The sequence below is a fragment of the Orbicella franksi genome, chromosome 3 (assembly GCF_964199315.1).
Source record: "Orbicella franksi chromosome 3, jaOrbFran1.1, whole genome shotgun sequence".
Taxonomy (NCBI): domain Eukaryota; kingdom Metazoa; phylum Cnidaria; class Anthozoa; order Scleractinia; family Merulinidae; genus Orbicella; species Orbicella franksi.
In genome coordinates this window covers 20,498,208-20,526,169 of record NC_138147.1, presented here as the reverse complement: position 1 = coordinate 20,526,169, position 27,962 = coordinate 20,498,208, and the positions used below count along the sequence as shown (strand labels likewise).

The window sequence follows — 27,962 nt, the reverse complement described above, 5'->3', positions numbered from 1 at the left end:
TGCATGTTGTCGAGAGAGTGACAGCACCATGTGACAGTTACACCACATACCCACCACGATTCAAGCGTGGCGGGAGTTTTGTTTTGAGTACCTTTGAGCTTTGTACCACGACATTCCCGAATGCAATCAGCAAGGAAGGATTGGTTCCAAATTCATTACGTGGAGTGAACGTAACTTTACGTGGGATATGCTACGAGCGCGGTGTAACATTTGCACGGAAGTTATCCGAGACGGCGCAGCATGCTGTCCCTGTAAGCTATACCTCAATTACATTCCTTTTTCATTCAATTGCATGCTACACGACATAAGCTTATAGCTTTTTATATAAGACCAGAAGCATATCACCTTGAATTCGAGGTGATATGTTTCTGATAAGACTTAATGCAAGGGCTGAATTTTTCAATACCCTGAATACGTTACTTTCTTCACAATCTAGAAGGGAATGGCATTGAAGCCCGGTAAAGTTCTGAAAACTTCAAAGGAACAAACAAACATGTGCATAGTCTTTTTACGCTCATACACTATGCTTGAATTACCAAACAAAAACGTTTCTATGACTATAGGTCATTTTTTCGCAAGGGAGTAAACACCTATGCTTATTGTGTATTGTAGAGGCCAAAAAAGAGAAAAAAAACATGAAAGGACTTTGTTGTATTTCACAACCATTTCTCATACACTTTCATGATGTTGCAGTCTGTGGTCCACAATGGATGTGAATTCATGTAAACAGTCAAGTGTTATATGGTGATGATGGGTGTTTTTGTGCCCCAGTTGTCATTGGTTAGCTCTCAAAAATGTTAACAGTAACACAATATATATAAATAAGCATGCATACGGTTACAATATGACTACATGTAAGCTTATTAGAGACTACTCCCAACATGGTCCATCGAACTCAATCGAACTCAATCAAACTCAATGCGTGGTTTGAATTAGTAATCAAACCACCTAAAAAACTGAAGTTTGTGTGAGTTTGATTTCCGAACCAATCAAACAAATCTAACCTTATCAAACTCAATCCATTAGATTGCGTTCAATTGAGTTCGGCAACTGAACACAATCTACTCAATCTTTTGGATAAAAAATTATGATTGTGTTTGATTGTGTTGAAGGTCGTGTTATGTGGTCTGACAGCCTGCTTGGTTACTGTGTGTAAGCTCTGGTAATCCTACATACAAAGCAAGCCCATTGTAAACAAGTTTTTCTTTTCCTTTTATTGTTGAATATTCGATAACGAATATAGACTGTTCATAGCAGTGAAAAGAACAAATGCGAACAAAGCAATCACCATCCCCGCATATTACTGTATCCACAAATATGGTACCATTGTCATGGTAAGTTAACTTGCAATTGAAAAATGACAATTGAAGTATCACTTTTATGAAATGTATAGACTTAATCGAATTTCTAACTGCAACACAGGTAATGGCAAAAATAATGCACTACTGTTGCTTTCCCCTGTTTTCCTCATGGGTTGCACAATGATTTCTTGAGGCAAATTTATGTACTCCTGGTATATTCCGCTGGCATCTCTTCTTGAATTCCACTACAAGCGTCTTCACTTACCAAGTGATTGAAGCATTTACAGGCCACAGGGGCGTAACCAGTTTATGTTGAAGGTGACTCAGTTGTTCATGCTCACATACAACTGAAAATGCGCAGTCTTTCTTGCTTATTTTCTTTAAAGTTTTAAAATCTTCATCCTCCTTCATGTCAAAGCAGCAATCTTAGTAACCTTTAACTACGCATTTAAAGCTAACAACCCACAGTGCATCTGAAGCCATTTCTACAGGATGTCTGCAGTTATTTTTTAACACCTGGAATATCAGTTTTTATAAAACATGCAATTGAGTTCAATTGCCCACTTTTTTGTGTGTGAGTTTGATTTAGTTCAATTGCAAAACTCAAACTCAATCCATCGATTGAGTTCAATTGAAATTCAGTTTGATTGGGTTTGACTGACTGTGCTGGGACTACTGAAATGAAGATGTGACCATTGCAGTTGTAATCGCAATTTTAGTAGTGTTTTTGTGAGTTATGCCTCAATAAAGATTGTAGGGCTTCAACAGGATTTCAGAGTTGCTACATGTAGGAATTGTAAAATTGCCCCTAATGGGATATTAATTTTCAACTTTGTGTTATGTACAGGTGGACATGTTTATCACTTGAAATGGTAAGCTGCTAAAGTTATTCCTTGTAAGATAATATTGCCATGTTGATGCTGTGTGACTAGGAACATATTACATTTGAACCTCTATTAAGTGGCCAACCTTTATTTGGTGGTCAGTGGCCAAAAACCTGGAACAATTGTCAGCTATACACTGTAATAAAAACCTCTATTCAACAGCCACTTCTATTAAGCGGCCGCAGTAAGCTTCTTGCCATCCCAAGGGTGATTTTGTTTTGTTTTATACCTCTATTAAATGGTCAGGAAGATTTGAATTTGGACATTTTTAGTCAGATGAACGTAAAATACAGTTGAACCCCTATTAAACGGCCACCCCTATTAGGCAGCCAGTAATCAAAGTCCCAATGAGGGCTTTTCTATTGTTTTTACCTCTATTAAATGGCCAACCCCTTTTTGGCGGCCACTATCTATTTCCCCAAGGGTGGCCGTTTAATAGGGGTTGAACTGTAATGACAACGTGGAAACCTAATTGTTTCTTTGGCTTTTGGTAACGTCATAGACCGTATTATAACCATCATTGTTTTACTTTTTCTCCATTTTTTTGTGCTTATATTTAATAAACTGAAAACTGGACCACGCCCAACATTGTTTTCGGGTGAACCTCTATTAAATGGCCTCCTCTATTAAGGGGCTAGTTGTCTCTTCCCTGAGAGTGGCCACTTAACAGAGGTTTGACTGTATTAATAATAAGGGTTGTCATGAATTCCACCATCATGCGAAAATCATTTATAGGTCAGATAGAGTACTCACTTTACCTCAGTTTCACATGGTTTCCACTTTCAATGAGGGAGGCCAGTGTATAAGGTGACACAGTTTCTTTTAGAACAAGTATCAGCTAGTAGTGATGATCAGGACCAAAAGAGGCAGGAATGAATGGAGGGACCTCTGGTTGACTGTGGCTGGAAGTGTTTGAAGATTCTTCAACAACTGACAAGTGTGGCAGGGGAAGTGTTTTGTTGACATTTACTAGGACAAAGATCATCTGCTGAAGAGACACTTCGTTTCATACCTTGTGTTCAGGTACCCAGGAAGGATGTTGACCTGCTCAGGTTTACCAAATACACCAGCACCTTGTAGCTTCTCAAACTTGTTTTGTAAATCCTTAATGGTGTTCCTATTGCACTGGGGGAGCCTGCCATTACACTGAGGAGGAAGTGTGGGCAGATGTTGAATTTGAAGATTCAGTTTGGTCACTTGCACCCTTGCATCTGGATATGGGGGAGTTAAGACATTCATTAAATTCCAGGTTGCAGCTATGAATTTGTCACCAGTGTCCTCATCTAGGCACCCATCAGGATCAAGGAGTACTCTGGCTTGAAAAGGCTTGTGGTTGACTTGGGAAGAAGCAGTAGAAGCAGTGGTAGATGGTGGGTTGGGATCAGTGTGGTAAACAGGTGTCACCTGCTGAGCTTGGCACAACTGCTTCCTACTCTACAGCGGAATTGGGGAGTCAGTCATGATGCTGATGTGTACGGCATAATCCACAGAGAGGATTGGTTGAGGCTGAGTCAATGCAACTTCTTGTTAACCAAGGTGTTAGAGGCCTCAAGGGCCTGCAGTGTGTCAGGATCAGATTCACAGAGGGTATTAAACTGAACATAATTATTCTCCTGGTAGAATAATTGTGTGGTGTAGGTTGCAGAGCAGGAAAAACTGTGTTAGCTGTACTTGGCTGAAGGGTATGCTTCAATGGTGAAGTTGATGGTAGAACTCGGATGCACCATTCACTGCTAACATTTCACAGGATGGATGCCAATACATGTACATGTAATTGCAGATCATACAAGGGTTACCAGCTGGTGCATAATGAGGGCATCTAGTTCACTGGTAAGGGAGCAATGGACTTTGCCAGTTACATCCCCTGACACTATCAGCCTGACAGGCCATTTGAGGGGCTGGAGCAACAGGGAGGCCATAGACATTGGCAGTTAACATATGCATCATGTTAGAAGTAGCTCTAGTGTCTAAGGTCGTCTACACAGTGTGTCTGTGATAGATGGTATTAAGGTCAACACACAGGTGGACAGATCCGCAGGTCTAGTCTTAGCAACTAGCCCCTTGAAGAGTTAACACAAGGGGACTGGATGCAGGGACTAGTCCCTCATAGTGTTTACACTATGGGGACTAATTTCACAGGAATGTAGCTTTAAAAACTAGGAGCATAAGGTATCATTCTCTTACTTTGTAGCTTGCCGAAAGTGAAACTGGAATTATAAAATTAACAACACATATCATTGAAATATTTCAGTGCAGCAATAAAACTGCAGATTGTGTACTGACAGCTAAATTATTCAGTGCTTGTTTTTGCTGATTCCCACTTAAATAAGTCGTGTGTTGATTTATAATAAGTTTCCAGAGAACATGTCCTCTGATTGGCTGAAACAGCATGCTTTATCATAGAACAGATGCACATGTTGATGACAGTAAGCTGGCTTTCAAATTTTTGCTTCTGATTTTGAAAAGTTTGACCCAAATTTGACCCAAATTTAACATGGCCTGTGACTGAGACAAATGCAATGAAAATGAGCTACTGTACATGTATTTTTCTGCAGTAAATATGGCTGCACAGACCATAACAGTACTACCTGTTGACTACCTGCACAACAGTACTGTTAAAACAAAATTTTTGCTTGATTTCAAGTCCTTAATTTTCCAAATACTTTCCTCTTCTTAGTGTGAATTTACATTAATCATCTTTGGTCCCATTCAAGCATTTGGGTTTTCTTAGTAATTACATGTGTACATCAAAATGTGAATACTAGCAAGGGAATTGAAACAGAACTTGTCTTGGGATGCATAATACATTAATAAAGTGATGTCATTAGGTGAATTCTGGCAAACCACTGCCAGTGGACCAACTGGCTCAGACTTCTTAACCAGACTTTCTTAAAGACTACATTGTGCTGTGCCTTGCCTTTTGTGTGATTTTCCCTGTGATTTTATTGTGGTCAGGGAGTCATATGGAAGTTGGATTAAGTACACTTGTATGGTCTGGTTTGCTTAACTTCCCTTCCTCTCTATTTATAACAAGTTTTCATAGAATAATGAATTGTTAATTATTGTTAGTAACATTCATATTTTGCCCTCTAGCAGTTCTGTTCCACATGTATTTCAAACTGATGGTGGATCTCAGTATTGTCTTGGTAAGGCATGGTCATGACTTAGGTATTTCACCCTGTTATTTATAGCTTGAATAAGTGGCTCAACCAAAGACATACTTGCCCAACATGCCGTGAAATCACCTCAAAAGCAGTTGTGCTATTCTTTGATGGAGCAGACCTGAACAGTACACAAACAGAGGATGATGTGGAAAGTCTCAAGGTAAAAAGGTTAAGCTTTCTTACTAGGCCTCCTTCAAAAATTTTGAGGCAAATTAAGAATAAAGAAGTCATTCTTTTTTCTCACACGTACCATTATATTTGATCCTAAAGGTTAAGAAGGCAGAAAAAAATCAGAGATGATTCTCACAAGCTGTTACTGCAAAAAAAAAAACAAAAAAAATAACACTGGGACACATTTTGAGTGTTAAACAGGAAATGCCTTTTGTTTACTTCAACGTCACAATTTTCAGTTACATTGCGAACTGCTTTTCGTACACTCACCAACTGCCACTATAAACCCATAGACATCAAACTTTTTTACATAACCTTCAAAATTAGCAATTATTTATTCAACGTGAACAATAGGACCATTCTAAGAGTGAGCAATAGTCTTAGTCATTGATAGTGACAATATACCTAACATTAGGTTGTTCTTATTTCTTTTACAGAATAATATTGAAGATCTCAAAGCGTTATTGAATCAGAAAGGTGGGATTGATCTTTTTGATGTAGTTTATTAATTTGGCTATTTTACTTTTTGTCCAAAGCAAAAAATGCATGAAATGTACCATAATGATTGAGTACAAAATATCACATCCAGGTCCCATTATTCTAAGAACAGTTAACTATATTATTATTCCATGAGTTTACGTCAAATTTGAGATGGTAATTAGCCAACAAGGCCCCTAGAGCTGATCTGGTTGTAATGAATCTCATATCCAAGAATGAATGGAATAACTGTTTAATTAAATTCTATTATTAACTAAAATTCTGTACACTTGTATACTTCAAAATTATGTCAGCATAATTTTATTGGATTCTGTTTTAATTTTACAAAATGACTGAAGGTGATGTGATGAAAACAGCAAGTTGGAAATCACATGACATGCACATCATTTGTAGACTTAGTCGAATGAAAAATTTGAGAGCAAAGCAAGTGAGTCTGCTGAACAAAAATTACAATCAAGTAGAATTCAAGGAATGTCTATCAAATGAAGGAGATACAACCCTCGTCAAGTGTGAAAAGCGTTGAAGTTTGAGTCATCAAGAAGTGTAATAATTGTGCACTTGCACATTGTAGTTGTAAGAATATGCGGAAAACTTTGATTGCTTTGTGACACAGATGATGTGCTGAAATTATCCTCGACAAGAACTCTTCCAGCATTCCCTTGCTGCATCTGCCATGGCATTTCGAGCTGGATCTGTGTAGTTGATTACTATCCAGTTTCAAAGTCAGGGACAGAAACTATCTTAGCGTTTAATTCATCCTCAGAATCTCTGAGGCCACAGTGGTGGTTTTTCACAGCTGGTATAAAAGAACTGGGCTGACTTTGGTTCAGCTCAAGGACAGCATTGTTGCCATTAGCTGGCATTGATTCTCATTTCCTTGTCAGCCTAGAAAGACACTGAAACAAAACTTGGTCGTCCTCTTTACATGTAGCTGTGCAGGATCGCTGTCAAACTGTTTCTTCATCTGTTCATTGGAAATTGGTTTCTTATGGACTAAAGTGCAAATTTTGGCGGTCTTCTGGAGGTCTTTTACAAATGCTCTAATACTTTATTTGCCTCAGTAAAAGCAGGGTCAGAAGTAATGGGAAATGATTTGTTGTGCAGCGGCATACAAAGGAAATGATCAATGACAGCTCTGATGGATTTCATCATAGTTAATAGAGGGGAATGGTTATGAAACTCGTCAAAGCTCTTTGTTGTATGTTTTTGTTCTCTTTTTTGGCTTTGACCCTGCACAAAACACAATTATAGTTGTTTACTCCGTACTGAGGAACTAACCAATAGAAACGTGTTAATTACGTAACTCATGCATAGTGTATGAACAGAAAACAAAAGATTGTACATGGTTGTGGACCTTCCAGCATAAATCTTGGCATCTTTGTTTCCTCCTTTGATGTTTGCCGGGCTTCATACCAGTCCCCTCTATAAACTATGGATTTCATCGATGAACTTTTGTGGTACGTGCTATCTTTCTTCCTCGCAGATGTGTAAAGACGCATCAGGGAAACATTCAGTTCTTCTTTTTGGCATTCCTTCTATCGGTTTTGAAAATTTGGCGCCACCAAGATTGGCAAGCCATTCTGGTAAACATTGTTGTTATGTAATGTTCATGAATGTGTAAAACCTTGAGTGTCATATTTGAAATTTTGCATCTTTTAAGAGAAGGTCACTCCAAAAAACTTAATTTTTTTTTCAAGGCTAATAAAAATCTTGCTCTTTTTTTTATTTTTTTTAAAGTGCAGTTTTTTCTTATGAAATTCTATACCTGCCAACTTTTTCTGAGTTATAGGCATGAGATTTTTATCCTGGGAGTGCTAGGTTTTTCGAAGACGACACGAATATATCCAAAGATTCCTGAAGACGTCCGAAGTCTTCTGACGACAAGGCTATCAAAAAAGTGCTTTAGCCACACGGACCAAAGATGTTAGTTAATCATTACGTCAGCGCTATACCACTAAGATCGGAAAATGTTTGGACCGACACGGCCAATTTCTTATAGGCAACTGTGATGTTGATGTGTATTGCTAAATGTGACCACGCTCCCAGTGTTTTCTATTTGGAGAAGGTAGTATCGTCATTTACCTATAGTTTTTATTTCTTACATCGGTTTGAGTTTATATATTTTTGGAAATTGTGTCAAGCAAAGCTACAACCACTCACATTTTTCAATCAGGCATGAGAATTTGGCCTGTAAACATGAGCCAGCGTGAGATCGAAGTTTTCAGTCCACAGGCTTCAGACTCACACTTGAGGTGTGAGAGTTAGCAGGTATAAAATTCGTCTCCAAAGAAGCCCAAAATTTGACATTGTTGCCACCATTTTGAACAGTACTAAGCAGCCAGGCCGTTTTTTTTGTGACGTCATTCCATCCAAGAGATTTTGTCCATGGCTTGCGACTTTACAAATTGATGTCAGGTTTTTATGCGTCTGTTTTTTCCTGAAAGTTGAGCCCTGTAACTCCTACCTCAGAGAAATTTGAAATAATTTCTGTGAGAAAAAAATTTTGGTGAGCCCATAACATATACACAACTGAAGTCAGTGACTCTGTGTACTGCTGGCTAAGCCTTGATTGATCATAATTATTGTGCTGTACCTGTGTGCAACCTTCATTAAGTCACACCCTCTTTTCAGCAGTTGAGTCCAAAGTCCAAAAGAGGTTAAGGGTTGTTTTAATTAAAAGAGAGAAGAACCTCGACAAATTTAAAATGGAAGCCTCATCATGTCAATACTGTATACCATGTTGGTTGCCGGGTCATTTAATGCATAAATACAGACATAAATGATAAATTAATAGTGATGTTATCAACTGTCCAAGTGCTGGTTGCTCCAGTCCACCTTAATGTGTGTTCATTGTTATTCATGTCCAGGAAGCATGTATTTCAATGGAAATGTTCCTAACTTTTCATTAGTTGTACTGCCTTCCAGTAGGCAGCTGTTCATGATTTGAAGCACTGTCTAAATCTTGGACCTATTTTCATCCCATTGGAGGTTCAAGAAACTGGGATTCTTCTAACTACATCATCATGTTTTTCTATGTTTTGCACATAGTATTTTAATGTTAAACAGGCACCAAAATAACACTCACCTGTTATTCCTTTTAGATGTGGAAATCAACTGCTCAAAACTGGAACACAAGGTGGGACTTCTTAACAGCAATTGACATGATAATGTTTTTTCTAGCTGCAGTAAATACATTATTATAATTATGGCATTGTAGTCTTGAGGTTTACAAAGCCAAGTGTTTTGATTGCTTCTTTCCAAGTTGGGATTTTGCCATAATTGTGATTTTTGTTTGTTTTTTTTTTTTTTTTTGCTGCACTTGGACTGCAAATCAGACTCACATGGTGCGCTTAAATGTATTGAGGATGACCAAGTTTACACTTGGTTGATATGTACTTGACATTTTATTGCCTCAAATAATAAATGTTGGAATGGCTGCTCTAGAAACTAACATCTTTCCACTGCAGTTGGTTTAAATATAATATTTTATTATGTTGTGTGAGTGTGCCCAGTTGTATTGTAACAGGATAATGAAGAATACCCTTGTTCTCTCTCCTCTACATCAATAACTGGCTATTTTGCAGAAGGAGCTTGCTAAGGAAATTGCAGCATTACAAAAGCAAAAAGGTGTGTTTTCCATACAATATGAAAATGTGTTTCACTGAATAATCGTTTTAATGGACTTGGCAGATGGCTTTCATATGACTTTAACAAATCTGTGTGAGTAATTCATATCTTGTGACCAGTGACATGGAACATGGAACTATTATGATTTCTATACTTTGTTTTCCTGACAGAGGTTTTTCAGCTTAAATTTAGTCTGTTCATGGAATAACACTTATGAAAATATTTAAAGCATTAGCTTTAAAGAGTACCATTTTGAATTATAGACAAAATTAATATTAACTCTGTGACTATTGTCTGAGAAAATGCAGTGCTGTGTATTGTTGTCGTACAATTGTATTGACATAGCTGCACTTATGAATTACCTAACACAGTTATGAACATGTTTTGTTTTCCAACTTGCATTTACTCACTTTCTACAATATACCTCACAAACCACATGCAAATGAGTATAGAGTGAATAAAGTTTTAAATAGGTGGTATTTGTTTTGGTTGTTTAAGAATGTGCTGTGGAGGAGGTAAGAAAACAGCTTGAGAAGAAACTTCAAATGGAAAGGTCAACTACTGCTGGACTAAAGGTATGGGTATTACTAAAATAATACACAATAATTATTTTACTTGGGCTGACTTTTAAAATAGTCATAGCACTGGATAACTACTGTGAACAATTACATTTTTTCTGTGAATGATCTAGTTCTTTTGTCACCTCCCTGTGCAAGGCACAATACAACAACAACAGCATGTGAGCCACGCCGTGCTGTTGTGCCATTGCAGAAGAACAATCATGTCCCCACCAAAAATGATGGAGGGTCAAAAGATCACCTTGGACATCTGGAATGTTGCATATAACAAGCACACCAGACAAATTACATTGTTTTAATGCTTTAGTTGACCAGGGGGCCGTTTCTCAAAAGTCCTGGAAACTCTTTGGGCCCACACAGTCATTTTTAGCTCATCTGTATGTAGAAGTGTGTACACCTAAAACTGCTTTTATGAAGGGAACCTCTGTTCATATTAAGCATATATGAATAAAACTGCTCTGTGATAATAAGGTTTGAGATTTTGCTGTGGCTTTTCGGGTGCTTCAGGACCTTCGAGAAACAGGCCCCAGGGCATAAAACTGTCCACAGTTCAATGTGTTTTCTTCAAAACTCTCTTCATAATAGTAATGATGATAATAAGGGTATGCTTTAAAAGCTGTAATTTGTAGTTAAAACTCCAACATGTGTCTTTACATTTATCTATAGCACTCAGCAGATTTTGGTGCTTTATTTTGTGAATTTGTTGTTTCTTTCAGTTTGGCCACACAGAATGGTTTACACAAAATATTTTATTTTTAGTTTTTCACTTTACCAATGTTTGATACTCCATGGCATAGTAAAAATACATGTGTTTCCAAACCAAACTTTGAATTCAAAACCAATGGGAAATAATTTCAAGCCAAAAAAGCTAACTGAACAGCACAATAAACAGGCCATGGGAAGGCAATTTTGAGTCAATCCCTGTTTGTCAAACGGTGACTCAAAAAGTTAGGGAAAGAAACATTGAAAAGTTGTTTAATTTGCAAATCGGATAATATGACTGGAGCTTAACCCATTCATTACATTCAAGCAAAGTAGAGGCTGGGTTTTCTTAGTGCACAAACCTAAGCTAAAGTATATTAAGCAGCTGATGCAGATACAGTAACATGTTGATACACGGCATCTTTTGTTAGAAACATTTCAGGCAGCAGAATGTTTAGGCTGCTGGAAATTGATTTTGCCTTTACAAAACATTTGTTTCTAAATGAAACGTGGTATTCCTATTTGCTATCAGTAAGAGCAGGCCTGGTTTCAAAGACCACTTTGTATAAGTATATTTGTGTTAAGCTTAACAGCTTAAAATAGGAGCCATGATTTGTTTCTTCGGACTCAGTGCCTTACTCATTGACATTTCTTTTACCTTCTGATGGGTGGAGATGAGTACTTCCTAGAACTACATATAATCATATTAAATAACATTTCTTTGCCGTTGTCAAACAGAAACAACTGTCTTACATGAAAGAGAAAGATACAGAACTTGCCATTGCACAAAGTGAAGCTTCTGAGCTAAGAGCAGAATTTTTGAAATTGAAACGGTGAGTAATAGTCTATAATTTGCTGAAATTAATTACTTTATGATCGAATTAACTGTTATCATTGCTTCATAAAAAAAAAAACGTCTTGTAAAAAGTAACAGCCAGGTGTACCTGCACATACACCCACAGGGTTCAAAATTTAGATTAGTATACCAGGATAACAGAGAGTGACTTCTAACAGGTCCGATTGGTTTTAATGAGCTATCCGTGCCTAGTTTTTGCACGTCAAATTGGCCGTAAAATTTTTAAACAAGTCTGCGCCTCTACATTTCTTTATAACATTTCTCCACTGAAAGTATCTGGCACTTATTTTAGACGTCCTAATAATTTAAGAATCATTGCCTTTGTTACCTTCACCAGCTAGCGAAGAAATATATGGGAATCTTTCATCACAATATTTCCTCATTAGCATAGGCAATATAGTTTCTGATCAAGCTACAAAAATACCAGCTCTCATTGTTGAAAGAGCGTGGCACGAAAAAACATTAACTGTCCCTAGGATTTTGAGTTTTTGACTCTGCTGTATTACATACTTCCCGGATACTTTTCTTGCCACGCGGGTTAGAAAACTTACAAAGAATGTCAGGTCTCAGTAACGCTTTTGCCGACCAAAAAGTTTTCAACTTTTGAAAGGGGAATATCTCCTTGAATATGACACCCATAAAGCTGAAAATTTCACCAATTAATAGTTTCACAAGCTCTTTATTCCTATATATCGCGATGTCTTCGCTATACTAAATCGTATGCTTATGAGACATCAGTAAAGATCACCCTATACATGTATTTAGGTGGTTGTTGTCTCTGAAAAACTATACATGTGAGCAACATTAAGAAATGTTTTTTGTTTTCGTCGTGGAGCTTTTGAGAGCAATCTCGAACAAAATGTGGCAATCAGTAACAAGACAGTCATCAACAAGCTGTAACAAGCACTAACAAATCGTGAGAAATGACAAGTGAGACAAGACAATCACTAACAAATGTAACATTCCCTAAGTGGAAACAGTAGGTATGGAGACTGGATATCCATCGCTGAACCTAAGTAGCAAGCTGTACAACTTAGCTGCATGCTACAAAAATCAGTATGAAGGTGTCGCAATTAGCAACAGGACGGGCAGATTAGGAACACGTAGAGCCACGAAAGTTAAAAGTGTGCAGTTTGTGATCCAAATGAATTGTTGAGTTATACATTTAACAAATAGATCCCATGTTGCCGTACATCTGTTCAGGATTAGTATAAATCTGCTAGCGCTCTATCAAGGATACCGTTTGCTGAATAGCTACGCTACTCACTATCTATTCTATTGTAGGTAGCACATAGCGTAGCAATGTGCGGTTGTGAACGAAATGACGGCCGATTCTTTGTGTTTTTGAAGTATCCATGAAGAAGATTTAGATTAAGTTTTGAACGACTTGTAGATTTATACTAAAACAATTAGATTATTCGCTCTCGATTTCTATGCGCGATAGTTGACGAGGGTGCACGTGATACAAATCTCGAGCTCGGAAAGCAAGGTTATCTTTCCATTTTAAGAAGTGGTGTTGGATGTTTCTTTCCAGACACCAATCTGAGTGAACAATTATTTTGAGACTGGGAAAATTTCAATTTTTTAAATAAATTATTCTCATAAACATTCTGCTTATTGGGTTTGTTGAATTCGAGGCAAAGCAATGGTTTCTTACCTTGAAATAATTTCAAGACTCATTTTGTGTTTCGTTTAGTCTCGCTCGACTGAGACTGCTCGAGTATTTTCCCGAGTCAATTTTTAAAAGGAAACGTGTTTTGCTTTCTTCTTCCTGTTTCTCGTACCTGTTCACAGCCTCGACAAGACTTTTTTAACATTTTCCTTAGCCCAGTGCGGTAAAATATTAACTTAACTCTCAAAACTTTCCGCCATTTTAAAACATAGGCACGCAAGGCGTGCAAGAGTTATTTTTTTGTGTGAAGTGTCGGAGATAGGAGCACTCACGGTACAGTAATGATTTGGTTAATTTGACATTTTTTCTTTGGTTGCGATGTTACATCGGTCATGGTAAGATAGCTAAATAGTAAGCCATAAAATGTTTGACTGAACAAACTACAGTAATCTGACATGTCTCCAGATTAATGTAGATACCATCTTATTTTCTAACAGGCAATTTGATTCGTTCTTTGATACAACCCGGTGTGAGACGCGCACATGCATAACTCCCTCACTCACCGATCACATAACCCTTCCAACCCCCAAGAGGAATTTTTGCTCAAAAATACTCAAGTTAATTTAGGGACTTTTTCGCATTTTATACGAGACGTAAGTTTACCTTTTCACACAACACAACACAACACAACTTCACCGAAAATAGAAAGATAGAGAAAAAAACCTCTGACACGTTGAAAGTCTGATTTAATTAAATTGCACTTTAACTTGGTGCCGCGCAGTCTTCAAAGAACATTTGAACAGTTTTCATACTTTTTACCTTAAAAAATATCGGACTGAAATGAATGTCATCAAATAAAACTATTAAACTGCTACTGCAGAGACGTAAAAACCGTCCAGAAATGAAATCTTTTTTTGTTTAATATCCTGGAAACAATAGCCGATAACTTGTCAGCTCTGATTGAATTTACTCCCATATAAAAAACAAAAGTGTTAAGTTACCATTTGTTACTAAAGATAGCAAACATCTCGTGGGGAAGAGTGGTGACGATTCGTCCGCTCTAATTGAATTTACTCCCTTGTGAAAAACAAGAGTGTCACATTACACTTAGTAACTAAAAAACACAAATATCTTGTTATATTTGCATGCAACAAGAACAAAACAATCGTTACCCGCACTTACTAATGTAAACGTTAGAACTGTTTCAAATCTAAAGTCTCGTCCCCTCTAAAACATGTCCTAAGAACTAGAAGCGACGATTCGTGACCTCTAATTGAATTTACTCCTTGTGAAAAACAAAAGTATCAAGTTACCTTTAAGTAAAAATAAAAATATCTCGTTGCATTTGCCTACTACGAACTCACGAACTGTTTCAAACCTCAAGGCTCATCTCGTTCATTTAACTAAAATCCCCAGCCTAACCCACAGAAAATGTCGAAGTAAACCCAATATATGAATACTTCCTCCTCTTTTATAGAAGAATGAATACGGCCGTTCTGAACTTTATCGGGATCAGATCTTCTCACATACCATTTACCTTTACAACAAGAAATTTGATTGGCTGTTTATAGTAGATCCAATCTGATTGGTGTGACATACATACATCTCTCACTCACTCACTCACTCACTCACTCACTCACTCACTCACTCACTCACTCACTCACTCACTCACTCACTCACTCACTCACTCACTCACTCTCACCATTGACCCGTAAGATACTCGACGCGCCGACTAAGAGGTATGTTTTTGTAAAAAAAAAAACTCAAAAATAGAGAAAGAAAAAAACCTCTCTGACACGTTGAAAGTCTGATTTAATTAAATGCACTTTAACTTGACGCCACGCAGTCTTCAAAGAACATTTGAACAGTTTTCATACTTTTTACCTTTAAAATATCAGACTAAAATGAATGTCATCAAATAAAACTATTAAACTGCTATTGCAGAGACGTGAAAACACTCTAGAAATGAAAGCTTCTTTTTTGTTTAATATCCTGGGAACAATAGCCGATAACTTGTAAGCTCTAATTGAATTTACTCCCATATGAAAAACAAAAGTGTCGAGTTACCATTTACAACTAAAAATAGCAAACATCTCGTGGGAACAAGTGGTGACGATTCGCCAGCTCTAATTGAATTTACTACCTTATGAAAAACAAGAGTGTCAAATTACCCATTGTAACTAAAAAATCAAAATGTCTCGTTATATTTGCATGCAATAAGAACAAAACAATCGTTACCTGCACTTACTATTGTAAACGTTAGAAATGCTTCAAATCTAAATAGTCTCGTCTCCTCTAAAACATGTCCTAAGAACTAGAACCGACGATTCGTGACCTCTAATTGAATTAACTCCTTGTGAAAAACAAAAGTATCAAGTTACCCTTTGTAATTAAAAATAAAAATATCTCGTGCCATTTGCCTACTTCTAACTCATGAACTGTTTCAAAACTCAAGACTCATCAAGTTCATAACTAGCCGCCACCATTACACTGAAAATTATGCACTCTAAAACAACCCAATGTACGTATTTAACTGTCACACTCTCCTCCAAACCGGACTAAAAATCACAAACCGGCAACATACACGTCACTCTTTATTTTTCAACCACCAAAGTCCTTGTGTTTACAGATACCTTGTGTTTCTCACATACCATTTACCTTTACAACAAGAAATTTGATTGGCTGTTCATAGTAGATCCAATCTGATTGGTGTGACATACATACATCTCTCACTCACTCACTCACTCACTCACCCATTGACCCGTCCATAACATACCCGACGCGCCGACTAAGAGGTTTTTTTTTTTACAAAAAAATAACTCAAAAACAGAGGGAAAATGTTGGCAATGTTGACGTCATCTATGCGTCTGTTCTCTAATAGATCATAGGTGAAAACGTCAAATCGAAATGCGAAAATAACTTGACTTATTATATAAAGATCCGTAAAATTATATAGTTCGTTAAAATCATGAGTATGTCGTAGTGTTCCTTTTTTTTTATTTTTTTTTTATTGCAATAACAAATCAACAAAATACAAGAATACAAAAGAATTTCCTACTCACAATAGTCAACAGACAATACCTTTTGCACTAAATAATTAATATAAACTAGTAGTAATCAGAGATTATGAAAGTGCGTTCGACACTCTCACTTTAATATGTATATACCGTGAATAAATGATTTCACTAGCTGACTTTCAACCTTTGTCTATTGCTAAAATCAACATTTTTCAGCAACAACCGAGGTTTTACAGTCAGATATAGATATGCATAGTGTCAAAGTCCATGCTAGTGAAGAGGTCACGATTTGTTGATACGTTGCGTGACGCCGTCAGTTTCTGTAGACTCTCAAGTTTCATAGAATATTTAAATTACGTACATTATTCGAAGCTAGCATTTGCAATCGCGCGCTCGTTTCGCGTGCCCGTTTATCGTAAACAAACACCGTGCGACTAATTCGAGTATTTCCCCTGATGAATAAAGTAGTCTTATGGATCTTGCCTTCAAAGTACCGTTCCACCGATTCCAAACAATAAAATTTCGACCGGATAAAGACTGAGCTATCTGTCGCGACTGGAACTAATCAACAAATGCAATCAAAATGTAGTTGTTCCCACGGTTATCATCCCAAAGCCAAGTCATGTTAATAGACAAGGACAATTCCCTCAGATTTCGATAAATGCTACCGTCGAAGCGTTTAAATTCGCCAAAATCTGATGCTGAAAGCACATAATAGCGAAGCGTACGGCGACTGAAAGGAAAGAAGTCAAAGAAAGATCCATCGGAAAGACGAACTCACATGGCCTGCTTACATACTCACATGTTCGCCACATGTCTTATCACATGTCTTAGCATTAAACGGTACCAGTTTAGTGGCCGTGACATGCCCCTGCAAAAATCAAGCGAGGTGGCCATTTTGGTGTCCTTACAGGAATGTAGTTTTTTCGGCCTGTAACCGTGCACAGAGCAACCAACCCTGGAAAGCCACAGGTCAAAATCAGGTTTGCGTTCCACTTCGTCGAACGCAATTACTGACAGAGAATGCAATTTAACAATTCATATAAAAAAAACTGACTATTCGATAATTACTTAGCTTTCTCAATAAAGAAACCACTTATACTAAAGTAGTTACACTAGTTTTCTGACAATATTACTTACAAACAAGATGCACTGTTGCTATGGTCACCTATTTTTCCACGTAGATGATGATGCTTGTTGACCAATGACTGGGCATTTGTATGATACTTAACATCCGGAAGATATGATTGATGTAATTTAATCATAAAGATAAAAAGTTGATAAAGAGTTGTGTATTGATCCATTAAAGGATAAATGCTGGAAAGCGTTGGGAACTGTTGCTAGTCACCTTAATGATGTCTTATGGAATTGTTATTTTTCAGGATGAAGACATTAATAGATGATCACGCAAGTGATGCCGAAGCCATGTTACAAGATTTGGACTCCAACTCCTTCCCAGAAGTCATCCTTCAACTGATCACACTGAAAAGGTAATCTTGTTTATTTGATAGCGGGGCTCCGGCGGCCCTAAGGGCCGCCAAGCAGAGCCCAATACTCCTATAGGAAAGAAAAGGAAAACCATGAATAAATTTTCTCATGATTATCATGGCTAGCGGTATTGCTCGTGGGCGCGAAGGCCTCGACGGCGACGACGGACTCGCGCAAGATGGCGGCCATACTTCAGCTAATAGGTTGACAGAGACATGCAGCCACTTCTTTGATACTGACCATCCATGTTATGGTCAATTGGCGCCTGTCAAAACAAGGTATCTGCCGACCAATTGCTAATGTTTATTGGATCAATGGCTCATCGCAGGTTAACTTCTTGTAAACGGGGCCGGGTTGTTTGGAACCCGGTTAACGCTAATCCAGGCTTGAAAGTTAACCAAAGTATACATTTTTTTTTTGTTTACAAATGTTTTTCACTGCTTTTGTTTGTGTAGTTTGAGATTGTTCAAACTCTAAACAGAAGGCCAAACAACATAAACAGAAAACCTCACCGCAAAGTTACAAAACTCAAATCAAAATTCTCGCTTTGAACAACCCGACTCAGGAGCTCCGCTTTTCATCATCATAATTCCTTATATAGCTCCCAGTGGGACATAGGGCCGCAGCTCCGCTTTTAGGCTTGGCTCAATCTATATATTATACAAGTTACTTACAAGGGAAGAAGATTGTCGCAGTCATAATCCGGTTTAAAAACATCGATTGAGCCCATAGGTCTTGATCAGATGCTTCTTAAACGCATAGCTATAGGTACATCTTCCAAAGAGGCCACGGCAATCAGTGGCAATGTTACAGTTACCTCCAGTAACAAGCGAAATGGATCTTACAGTGTGTTTTTTGTATGGGTTAAGAACGAACTAAATACATAGCCATAATGAATACAGAATTCTGATTTTAATTACACTCGGACCTCTCCACAACGGTCACCTTGGGGACATAGGAATGTGGCTGAAATTGTAGAGAGGTGGCCGTTATGGGCAGGTAGGGGTGAAATATGACAACTGTTTTTTTTTTCTTTGTGGGGGGGAGGGGGGGGGGGCGGTGTGCAACATTTTTATTTCTAAAAAAGATGATTAATGCAGTATACAAGTATATATCAATCAAGTTTCGTGACCTTTTACAAAAAAAAATGGGGTTTGTCTACACCGTCAGTCGTTGATTAACTGGTCGTTGTCGAGAGTCGTGACTCGCTTCAGTGGCCATTCCCGTTGTAGAGAGGTTAAAGTAAGAGTGAATGTATGGACCGTCCAGCGGGGCGTAAAAAAATAGCCGTTGTAGAGAGGTGGCCGTTAGTGGAGCTGCGACGGTGTAATACTAAGCCCCTATGGGTGGAAGGTGGAGGAAAATTGCCTTTACGCTTCTTTTTTGGGAAAACCATAAAATTAGTTTAATACAGCTTGTAGTCCTAATTTAATAAAGGAAGCTATTTACACTGACAGTTTTAAACCTGACTTGAACCCTAGTTTTTTCTTTTTTACTTTCTCAACTGAAAGTATAGTGATAATTACCAAAAGAACTTTATGAAAAAATCTGTCGATTTATACAAAACGTCAGTTTCTATATAGTTTTAAAATAGCTGTGACGTAGATTAAGGAATGGGCGACTTAAAATATGAGTAAAAAAGTAGAGTTCTTTTTCGTCGTGTTAAAGAGCTAAAGGCGGCCAATAAAGCCTAAAACATGCTTTACTGCAAGATGCAGCAATGCTTCTATGATGCTATCGACCCCAAGAATGGGAATGCACAAGATCCTTTTGCGGCTCCCTGGTAATCAAGTCGTGCCAACAGGGTCGCCGACAACAAAATTCAGCCATGAAAATAAAGATCATCTTGCAAATATTACCCCCAGTTTCGGGTAATATCTCCGAAAAGTCCTCCGCTGAATCTCTGCAGATATTACTTTCTTTCTTGTGTTTCGATTTTCTACATTCGTTAAAGGCTTTTACAACAGGTTCCAGTCGCCTGAAAATCGAGATCGATCGGATGTGTCACGCATTGAACGAAACCTTTCCTAAAAGAACGCTAAGAAGAGGCTGAGCTATACCTGAGGCATATTCAACTTGACGGCTAAGTTTAGTGTGAAAAGAACAAGCTATCCCGTGGAGAAAACAGCTCACGTTCGACGAGTTTGAGTGGAGAGAATTTGAAAGGTGTTCAGACAAACATGAACAATTTTAGAGAAATGTGCACGTTGTTGAAACCTAAAACCACAACGAATTCAACTCGTAAGGTGCTAAACATTGAAAGAAGCTCTTGCGATCGAGGACTGAAGATTCGGACCTCAAGCGGGATTAAGAGCAGTTCAGTAGTTCGCAATAACTGAATAGGTCATTATGGGGAATCCCCGTAATTGTTCAAAGAGAAAGGATTTGGCTTCGCTCAGCTCCAAAATCCTTTTCATTTTTTAATATGAAAAGTGTTGATCACAACTGAAGAATTTACATTTAGATCGAGAATCGTGGAATTTTTTCACTGATTGATTGAAGGGGATAACTTCTATACATTTTCCTTTTAGTGAGCTCAGAGGGTGTGACAGGATATTTGTCACGCGTCATGGAAGGTCACGGTTGATGTGTAGCTCTGTAAATGAGTATACAGTGTACACAGCTACGTTTTAAAATATTTTCATGGAAAGTATGGTGTGAATACATGTGCTCTAAGGAAAACTAATGGTGTACAACGTTTTAGCATGTATACTGTTCATAATGTCGATGTACTTCGCTGAAGCTCAGTAAATTTTGTTCCTGAATCTCAGATATGTTTGTTTGTTTGTTTGGTTGTTTGTTTGTTTGTGTTATGGGTCAATGGCCTATGAGTGCAAGCCAGTAGTAGGAGCAAAAACAACAACAACAATAGCTTTATTTGCATGACCATAATGATTACAGAGGAGCGGTCAGTGTGAAATGCAGACTGCAGGCCAACCCTAACCTTGACCAAATACTAAGAACTACAATCATGGTCACAAGTGTTGTACAACTTCATTCTATACGCATTTTGCCCCCCCCCCACCCCCCTCACCCGTGTGCAATGCTGACAAAACACTCTCACCTAACGCAAGTTTGCATTTTACCATTTCCCAGCGTTGAAAGGGGGAATGGGGTACTCACACTTACTCTGTAGGTATTGCGTATTGCGGTTATGATTTCATGTTTTTGCACATTTTCAGTACATTGAGTCCATGGTTGTAGCCTTATAGCTATAAATACTCTCACCCTAATACAAACCCAAAAATAAACCCTGTTTGCTAAGGCTGACATTGAAGCAAAACCCCTAATAAGCCAAAGCCTAATTTCAATCTGCCTCTGCAGTAAAAAAAAATACAGTATACCGTGTACTGTAATTTTTGATCCACTCTTCATCGGCCAAAGGCAATCGTCTGCGTACAGAACCAGCCAATCATTCGTTGTGTTGCTGTTTATTTGCTCGAGGTCGTAACCCATTGCGTCACCTCTTTGATTTCAGTCTGGTCCTCACTGTTCAATTCCTTATCTTCGGTTTCAGAAACACTATCTTTTATCGACGATATGTTTTCAAAGACAAACAAGAAAATAATGTGCAAAGACTCGCCATCTTCCTTTCTTTTGAACGCTCGTTCCTTAATCTACGTCACACGCTTAGCATTTCGAGCTCGTCAGCCATCTTGATCCGCGGAGAAATTGCAGAACTTGAAAAATTGTTAACAGATTGCGTTATGTTCAAATAGAAAAATTCCTTTTGCAGAAAATTGAACAGTTGAGAAAGTAACAAAATTAGAGTGTGGGCACTTTAACACGAGTATTTTGGACGAACTTTCAGCTGTTTGTCTTGCTGTTTCTCCAAGCAGCCAATCACGTTCGCAAATCTTGCCAGTTTGTCGAATTTCATACAAATTTGCCTTAAACAACTGTTCAGTTAAAGAGGACTCTCTCTCCGCTACGTCCCGTCGGTATTATTCTATGTAAAACCTTGACAATGTTAGTCAAAGACCATCTCTCTTTTAGTAATTTTTCCATGTTTCATACTTTGTATACCGGCAGGAAACTAGAAGAAAAAAAACTAAAGTGCAAGCAAGCCATAGATGCAGCTGAGAAAATTAAGAAGGAAAATATCCTAATTAAAAATGAGGTAAGTAACCTAGTTCTACTGTTCAGTTGTATAAATGATTTTGGTGAATTGCAGCTGCGTTGTCACATTGTGAATTGTTTTAGATGCCATTTTTGGTGTACGAACGTCATTTTAACATACTATTTAATACGTTAGGGAACTTACAGGGAAATGGAGCTGACAAAAACTAAGGAGCATCTTAAAATGGCAGAGGAAGATATCAGAAGACTAGAAGATGAAAATGCTGTAAGTTCCATGGGCTTTGGCGACAATGACGGCAGCAAAATTCTGTTGCTCAACTATCAATTAGTTGTTCTGTATATTATACATTCAGTAGTTTGTACTTTCATGTTATAATTTTCTTAAGAAAATATCAGCCAAATATTAGTGGTTTTTAACACCCCTTTCCGTAGAATGCCTATATATTGATACAAGATACTAAAAAGTGCCAGTGCCGGAGACGTTCTTTGAAAACATGCCAACAAATAGTTGCATAACTCATTCTTGACATGCTGCTTTATTTGCTTTCTTGTTAGTTTATTATCACGAGAATAAGAGTCACTGGATGGTCACTTTTAACTGAAACTACCTTTTCGTGAAAAACAAATGTCAATGTACCGTTTGTAACGTAATATCTGGTTTCATCGCTTGCAACAAAAAAATTCTTACTTCTCACTAACAGTAAGGTGTACTTACTTATTTTGGGTAGGTATTCAGGCTAACCAGAGTGGATTTCTGTCTGTCTGCAATATGCCTCGGCTTCTGATAGCCTGAATAGCGCCACGGTGAGCCCAAAGAACGCCGAGATTAGGCTGCTATCGCCCGTGTACCCTTTTTAGTCGTTTTGGCGGTTTCATTTTGGTGGTTTTGCTCTTTTCGTTTCCCCGGTCTCTTGGTTTTTTCAGATTTTAGTACATGCCAACGATTGTAAGTACCGCCTGAAATATTGCAGGAAACGTCTTATGACAACATCAGGCGATCAGCAAAAAATTACCACGTGAGTCATAAGTTGAATGGATGTGTAATTTTCAAGGGGAAACTTGTTTATTGTTCGGTTTATAGACGAACATTGAGAGTTTAATTTCCTTTGTGATTTTCAAGTTTTGCTAATGTTCTAACTTACGTTTAAGTTCAAATTGCTAAGTCATAAGACATCCCTTTAGAAATTGAATCCGCCTATACCGCGGAAAGTTTCCGGATGTAGCTTGGTACTACTGTTAGTTTACTGGAGAAAGCATCAGTAGAGGTTTGAGAACCCACACCACTATGGTCATCATTTCAACGATTGAAAAACCTGTTACAGCATTAGGCCTAGTTTAGTCAAATCGAATACACGACTGAATCATAGGCATGATTGAAATACAGTTGCAAGGATCTATTCGCTTTTGAAAGAGACTTATTTTCCGAATTCAGGACGGAAATGTGCTTTGAGGTTACATTTACTGGATAGCAAGAAGAGCCTCTACTGCTCGAAGCTTTTTAAAATGTAATTAGCATGGCTGTGCACATAAGACTAAAAAACAAGCCCTATTATAATACTAATACTGCATAACCAGCCACCAAAGACCTCAGAGCAAACCAGCCTGCCTGCCTGCCTGCCTACCTACCTACCTCCCAACCTGCCTGCCTGCCTGCAGTCACTGTATCAGTGCTTGACAAGAGCGCGTTCTACTGAGTGCCCTAGAACCAAAACCAGCCAACCTAAAACTGTAGTGAAACCAAAACCAAAATAATTGCATTATTACTTTCGACGCTCGACTGATAACCGCTCCATGCTTGTCAACAGTATTTTACGTTTCTAGCGGTTCTGCTAGAGAATTTTCTAGACACAAACAGTGGCCTTAGAAATATTTCATGAATTAGTGTACACTGAGCAAAAAGAACCTCTTTTCTTACCATGCGTCTCCGTACATATCTCTTCCTCTCCCTTCCTTCCTTCCTTACTCCCTCCCTTGCTTCCTTTGACAGATATATTTCATAAATTTACTTGAATGATTTGCTTACATTTTATTATTTTATTGCTTACATCTTGAATGCCAGAGTTATAAAAAAAAGTTGACAGCCATGGAGAAAGCATTTGCATCCCCAAGTCCAAGAAGCAGTGCCATTGGTCGCCTTATACGAGAAAGGTGTACAGTTTATGACATTAAGTTATGAATGATAATGAAATTGTCTGGGTAGAAATAAATTTAATGGGACCTTAAGAAAGCGTTACATACTTAGAGGCTATAATCCCTTGATTGCTGGTGTTGAAATTGTTTAGTTTGTGCCATCAAGAAGGCAGATACTGTAACTTGGTTTAGCAATTATCACCTAACGGTTTGGTTGTTTATTAAAACCACCAAGTAATGGAAGACCTAGAAGGCTCACAGCTTTATATCCTCTTGCAGCCTGGAGATTTTCCAGCCTACTTACGTTGAAATAATTCTGCCAAGACTGTAATGTCTTTCATTCTTGCTACTTCTATTCAGAATATCTTTAACATATTTAGTATGGTCAAAATAATTATTAACTCTTTTTCAGTCAAACATTAAAATCGCGTTCCAAGGCCCCTTGTCAATCATAGCCGACATTTTCTACAATCTATCATCAAAAATCTTTGCGTATATCGGGATTCGGCAAATTGTATGCTAGAAGTAGGGTCAACATTAACAAAACACGAACCAGACAATCTTGGTCTTTACATTGTGTGATAATGTCTCCATCTATGTTATCTGTAGTCCAGCACCAGTGGATATTAAGAGGCCAAGGCTGAGCTCTCCTGCTGATGATTCAGCTGAGGATTCAGAAAATATTGTCATAGCCGAGACACCATCCCCAAAGCCTAGAGTTCCAGGGGGAAGAAGTGAACTAAAGAGCCTTGCAGAAGAGTAAGAACATAGTTATTATCCCTCCATTTTCTTCTCTTCCTTTCTTTTTATATTCCTTCCTACATGTGAACCTATCAATTAACGATTGGTTCTCAGTATTTGTTGTGACTTTCTTTCATGAATGTCAACTTGAAATTTTTTGTCTCTTCTTTCTGGCATTGAGCTCTGGTTATTAACTACTTATTGTTATATGGCTGTGTCTCACAAGGACTGGGAACTACTGAATTCACGAATTTGATTGGCTGAAATCGATTTTGACCGCGGTCTAGATTTTCCCATCTAGATCGGTTACATTTTGCGGTGAAAAAGTTGCAAACTAAACTAAACTAAAAGAATAGTGACAATTTTCTTCTAAACATATGAGTGGAGGTGCCAAAAAGCCTGATGAGAAAAAAAGTGAAGAGGGAGCAAACTTTGCAGATTTAAGTTCAGCTCATCGCCGTTCACAAGCAAAATCAGTCAGCTAGTATAAGCCATAGTTACATTAAACGAATTAAATTTTTCTTGTTTGCCATATAATAAACATCTTATTAACCGAGCTTAGTCTGTCTGTATGGGAGAATCTTGACCTCGGTCGTGTGTACAGACCTCGCTGCGTTCGACCCTCAAAGTTAAATTAGTTTAAGTGGTGTTTCTGGCACTCTAGTTTATACTATTATATGGCTGTGAGATTGAAACAATTCTACACCATTTGGAAGCTAATTGAAAATCGATTTCTCAGTACAGATATATCCACATGTCAAGATGCATCGAGTAGCTTGAGACCTATTTTGTGTTTTACTCTAGCTATCGTTACATCGACACACTCTCCATCTAACTCTCCAGTACGTCAGTCTATAGGTTCCTAAGTTTATCTCCAAGGATGTTGATACTGTCTTCATGTGTAGCCTATGCGCTATACAACTCGTTGAGTTTTGCCAGACAGAATTTTTCAGCATCTTCATTTCGCTCTTAGCTAGAACTTACCATCGATCCACGCAAAAAGGTCTTTGTGTCGACAGAAGACGGTCAATGTGGGCTTTTAAATTCCTTCTTGTAGCTAGATTTTCTTTCGACTGTGCAAATTTCGACAATAATTCGCCGGACTTCTCTACTTCGTTGACAACTTGCGAATTCTGAGTTACCTTGTCATCAACTTTGCTAGCTACAACAGCGACGGCAGAAAAATCTCCTGTGGCCGATGCCACCACCAGTTCCTCTATTTATTATCATTATTATTATGCTAATTCATTTGCACGGATTTCTGAGTATTCCTCAATATTGTCGACGATACATAAATTATCACAGTAACCGTTCTTATCATTCCGCCCGTTGACTCACATCGCTCAGTTTAACGCAATTAAGTCTATGTATTTTGTTCATAACTTGTAGTAATTGAAAAACACTTTCCTTTACATATCGTTGCACCGTGCTATTGCCTTTCTTTCTTTCTTTCTTTTTTTAATGTTTTGGAATTTTTCGTCCCGAAGATACTCAGTTTTCCGCGTAAAAGTCCATGATTCGATGTCATTTCCTTATATTCATAAGGCCGTTTTTGAATGATCCGTCGCCGGCCCATCTCTCGCTGCCATTCGAAGAAACAAACACCTAGCAACTATCCTGCTTGAAGACCCGATTTGTGTTTCGAGGACACAAATTCTGTAAACTATTTCAAACGAAAGGAAAACACGATGACTAACGTACAGTTTCAAGTTCGAGTTTTACGAACGGTCAACCACTGATCCAAAAAGGAAATTGCATTACTGCATTAAATCGTGTAGTCAGATAGTTTTAAGTTTTAGTTCGCGGGAACATAACCATCCTTAATAAGTTAAATTGTTTTGTTTTCCTGTGATGCAATGATTTTTGTCTGTTGGTTCCTTAAACAGGATGGGCTTGTCTCTTGTGAAGACAACAAGTCTGGCATCGCCTTCAAACAGAGCACCTTTAAAGCTAACGCAACAACAGGCAAAAAAGCCTCCTGACCAAGCTGGCCTTTCCGTGTTCAGGCGAGGTTATGATGGATTGGGTGGACATACCAAGTTTCTTGCTCCGTTAAGACCAGTCAAGATAGCATCACGTAAAGTGGCCAAACCCAACGGCATTTCAAAATTTATCAAACACACCAAGTGTAGCAGAGCAACTGAGCCTCCTTTACCTGCAATGAACTTAGACTTCGCCTGAGACACAAAAAAGATGTGACTGAACGTTAATCATTAGTGTTGGCTTGATTGGGAAATCCCTGGTGCTATGACAGACAGTGTAGGTGAAACATTTTGTAACTCTTTAAATCAGTGTCTGTTAAGTTTGACTGCTATAAAAGAGAACCTGTAAACTGAATTATCTGTCTAGTTTCGTTTTGAAATAATTTAGCTCTATCCTTTCTTGAAGTTTATTTTGATTTATCTGGTGCATCTTGTAAAGGAAAACAGTCCTGTCGATGAAAAAAAAATCATAGCGTCACTGATTACATCTAAGCAAGAATTTTCTTGTGATATTTTGATTTTATTAACTTGTGTTTAACGTTTATGATTTTCTTTTTTTCCCCTTCATTTCTTGTTGTTATGCTGAAGCTGTGAAGTTTTTGTGCCACCATATTGGTCCTAACTATGTAAATCATAGCAAGCAATTCAAGAATTTCGTTGAGTGGCAACCTAAATGTAGTGTTGGGCTCAAGTAACGAAAATCTTATCGTCCATAGGAATTTGCATGCATCGTTATTACGTAATTTGTCAAATATAACTAGGAAATCTTCGGAGACATTAAGCGTAATTGTATGTAGGCTAATTATGCTCTCAAGTATACCAAGAAATTCACTGTGTGATGTGCCAAAGCCTATGTGTTAGCATACCTTAATTTTTGAAATAAAAAATTGAATTTCAAGGATTCATTTCTTATTGTAGCGACTCGTGATGTTTATAGGTAATAACAGTAATCAGCGCCATCATCGTCATCATATCATATTTAACCAGGGTAACTAAAAATAGAAATGAAATAACAATAAAAATCCTAAAAAGATTACAATATATGTAGTAAAAGATAAAAAACTATATACAATTATTAAAAATTCTAAAAACTATTACTAAGTCCTTAAGCATGGTTTTAAATTAATAGAG

General features: G+C 37.8%; 1 protein-coding gene across 1 annotated transcript; it reads left to right on the top strand.

The window, feature by feature from the left end:
• The first annotated feature begins 78 nt into the window (after nucleotides 1–78).
• On the top strand, nucleotides 79–27,739 carry LOC145481676 (E3 ubiquitin-protein ligase TRAIP-like). The gene is made up of 14 exons (XM_081460197.1): nucleotides 79–251; nucleotides 2,149–2,173; nucleotides 5,377–5,509; nucleotides 5,958–5,997; nucleotides 9,120–9,154; nucleotides 9,603–9,645; nucleotides 10,144–10,220; nucleotides 11,664–11,758; nucleotides 17,793–17,900; nucleotides 21,931–22,018; nucleotides 22,154–22,243; nucleotides 24,038–24,126; nucleotides 24,718–24,867; nucleotides 26,736–27,739. Exons 1-14 carry the CDS (start codon nucleotides 188–190, stop codon nucleotides 27,028–27,030), a joined length of 1,332 nt encoding a protein of 443 aa, XP_081316323.1. The 5' UTR covers nucleotides 79–187; the 3' UTR covers nucleotides 27,031–27,739.
• The last annotated feature ends 223 nt before the right edge of the window (nucleotides 27,740–27,962 follow it).

What these genes read in the sequence shown, in the direction of transcription:
- LOC145481676 (XM_081460197.1), top strand. Translation starts at nt 188, where the DNA reads ATGCTACGAGCGCGGTGTAACATTTGCACGGAAGTTATCCGAGACGGC. An exon ending in ATGATGTGGAAAGTCTCAAG is followed by an intron (nt 5,510 to 5,957) that starts GTAAAAAGGTTA and finishes TTTCTTTTACAG; the next exon opens with AATAATATTGAAGATCTCAA. An exon ending in CAACTGATCACACTGAAAAG is followed by an intron (nt 17,901 to 21,930) that starts GTAATCTTGTTT and finishes GTATACCGGCAG; the next exon opens with GAAACTAGAAGAAAAAAAAC.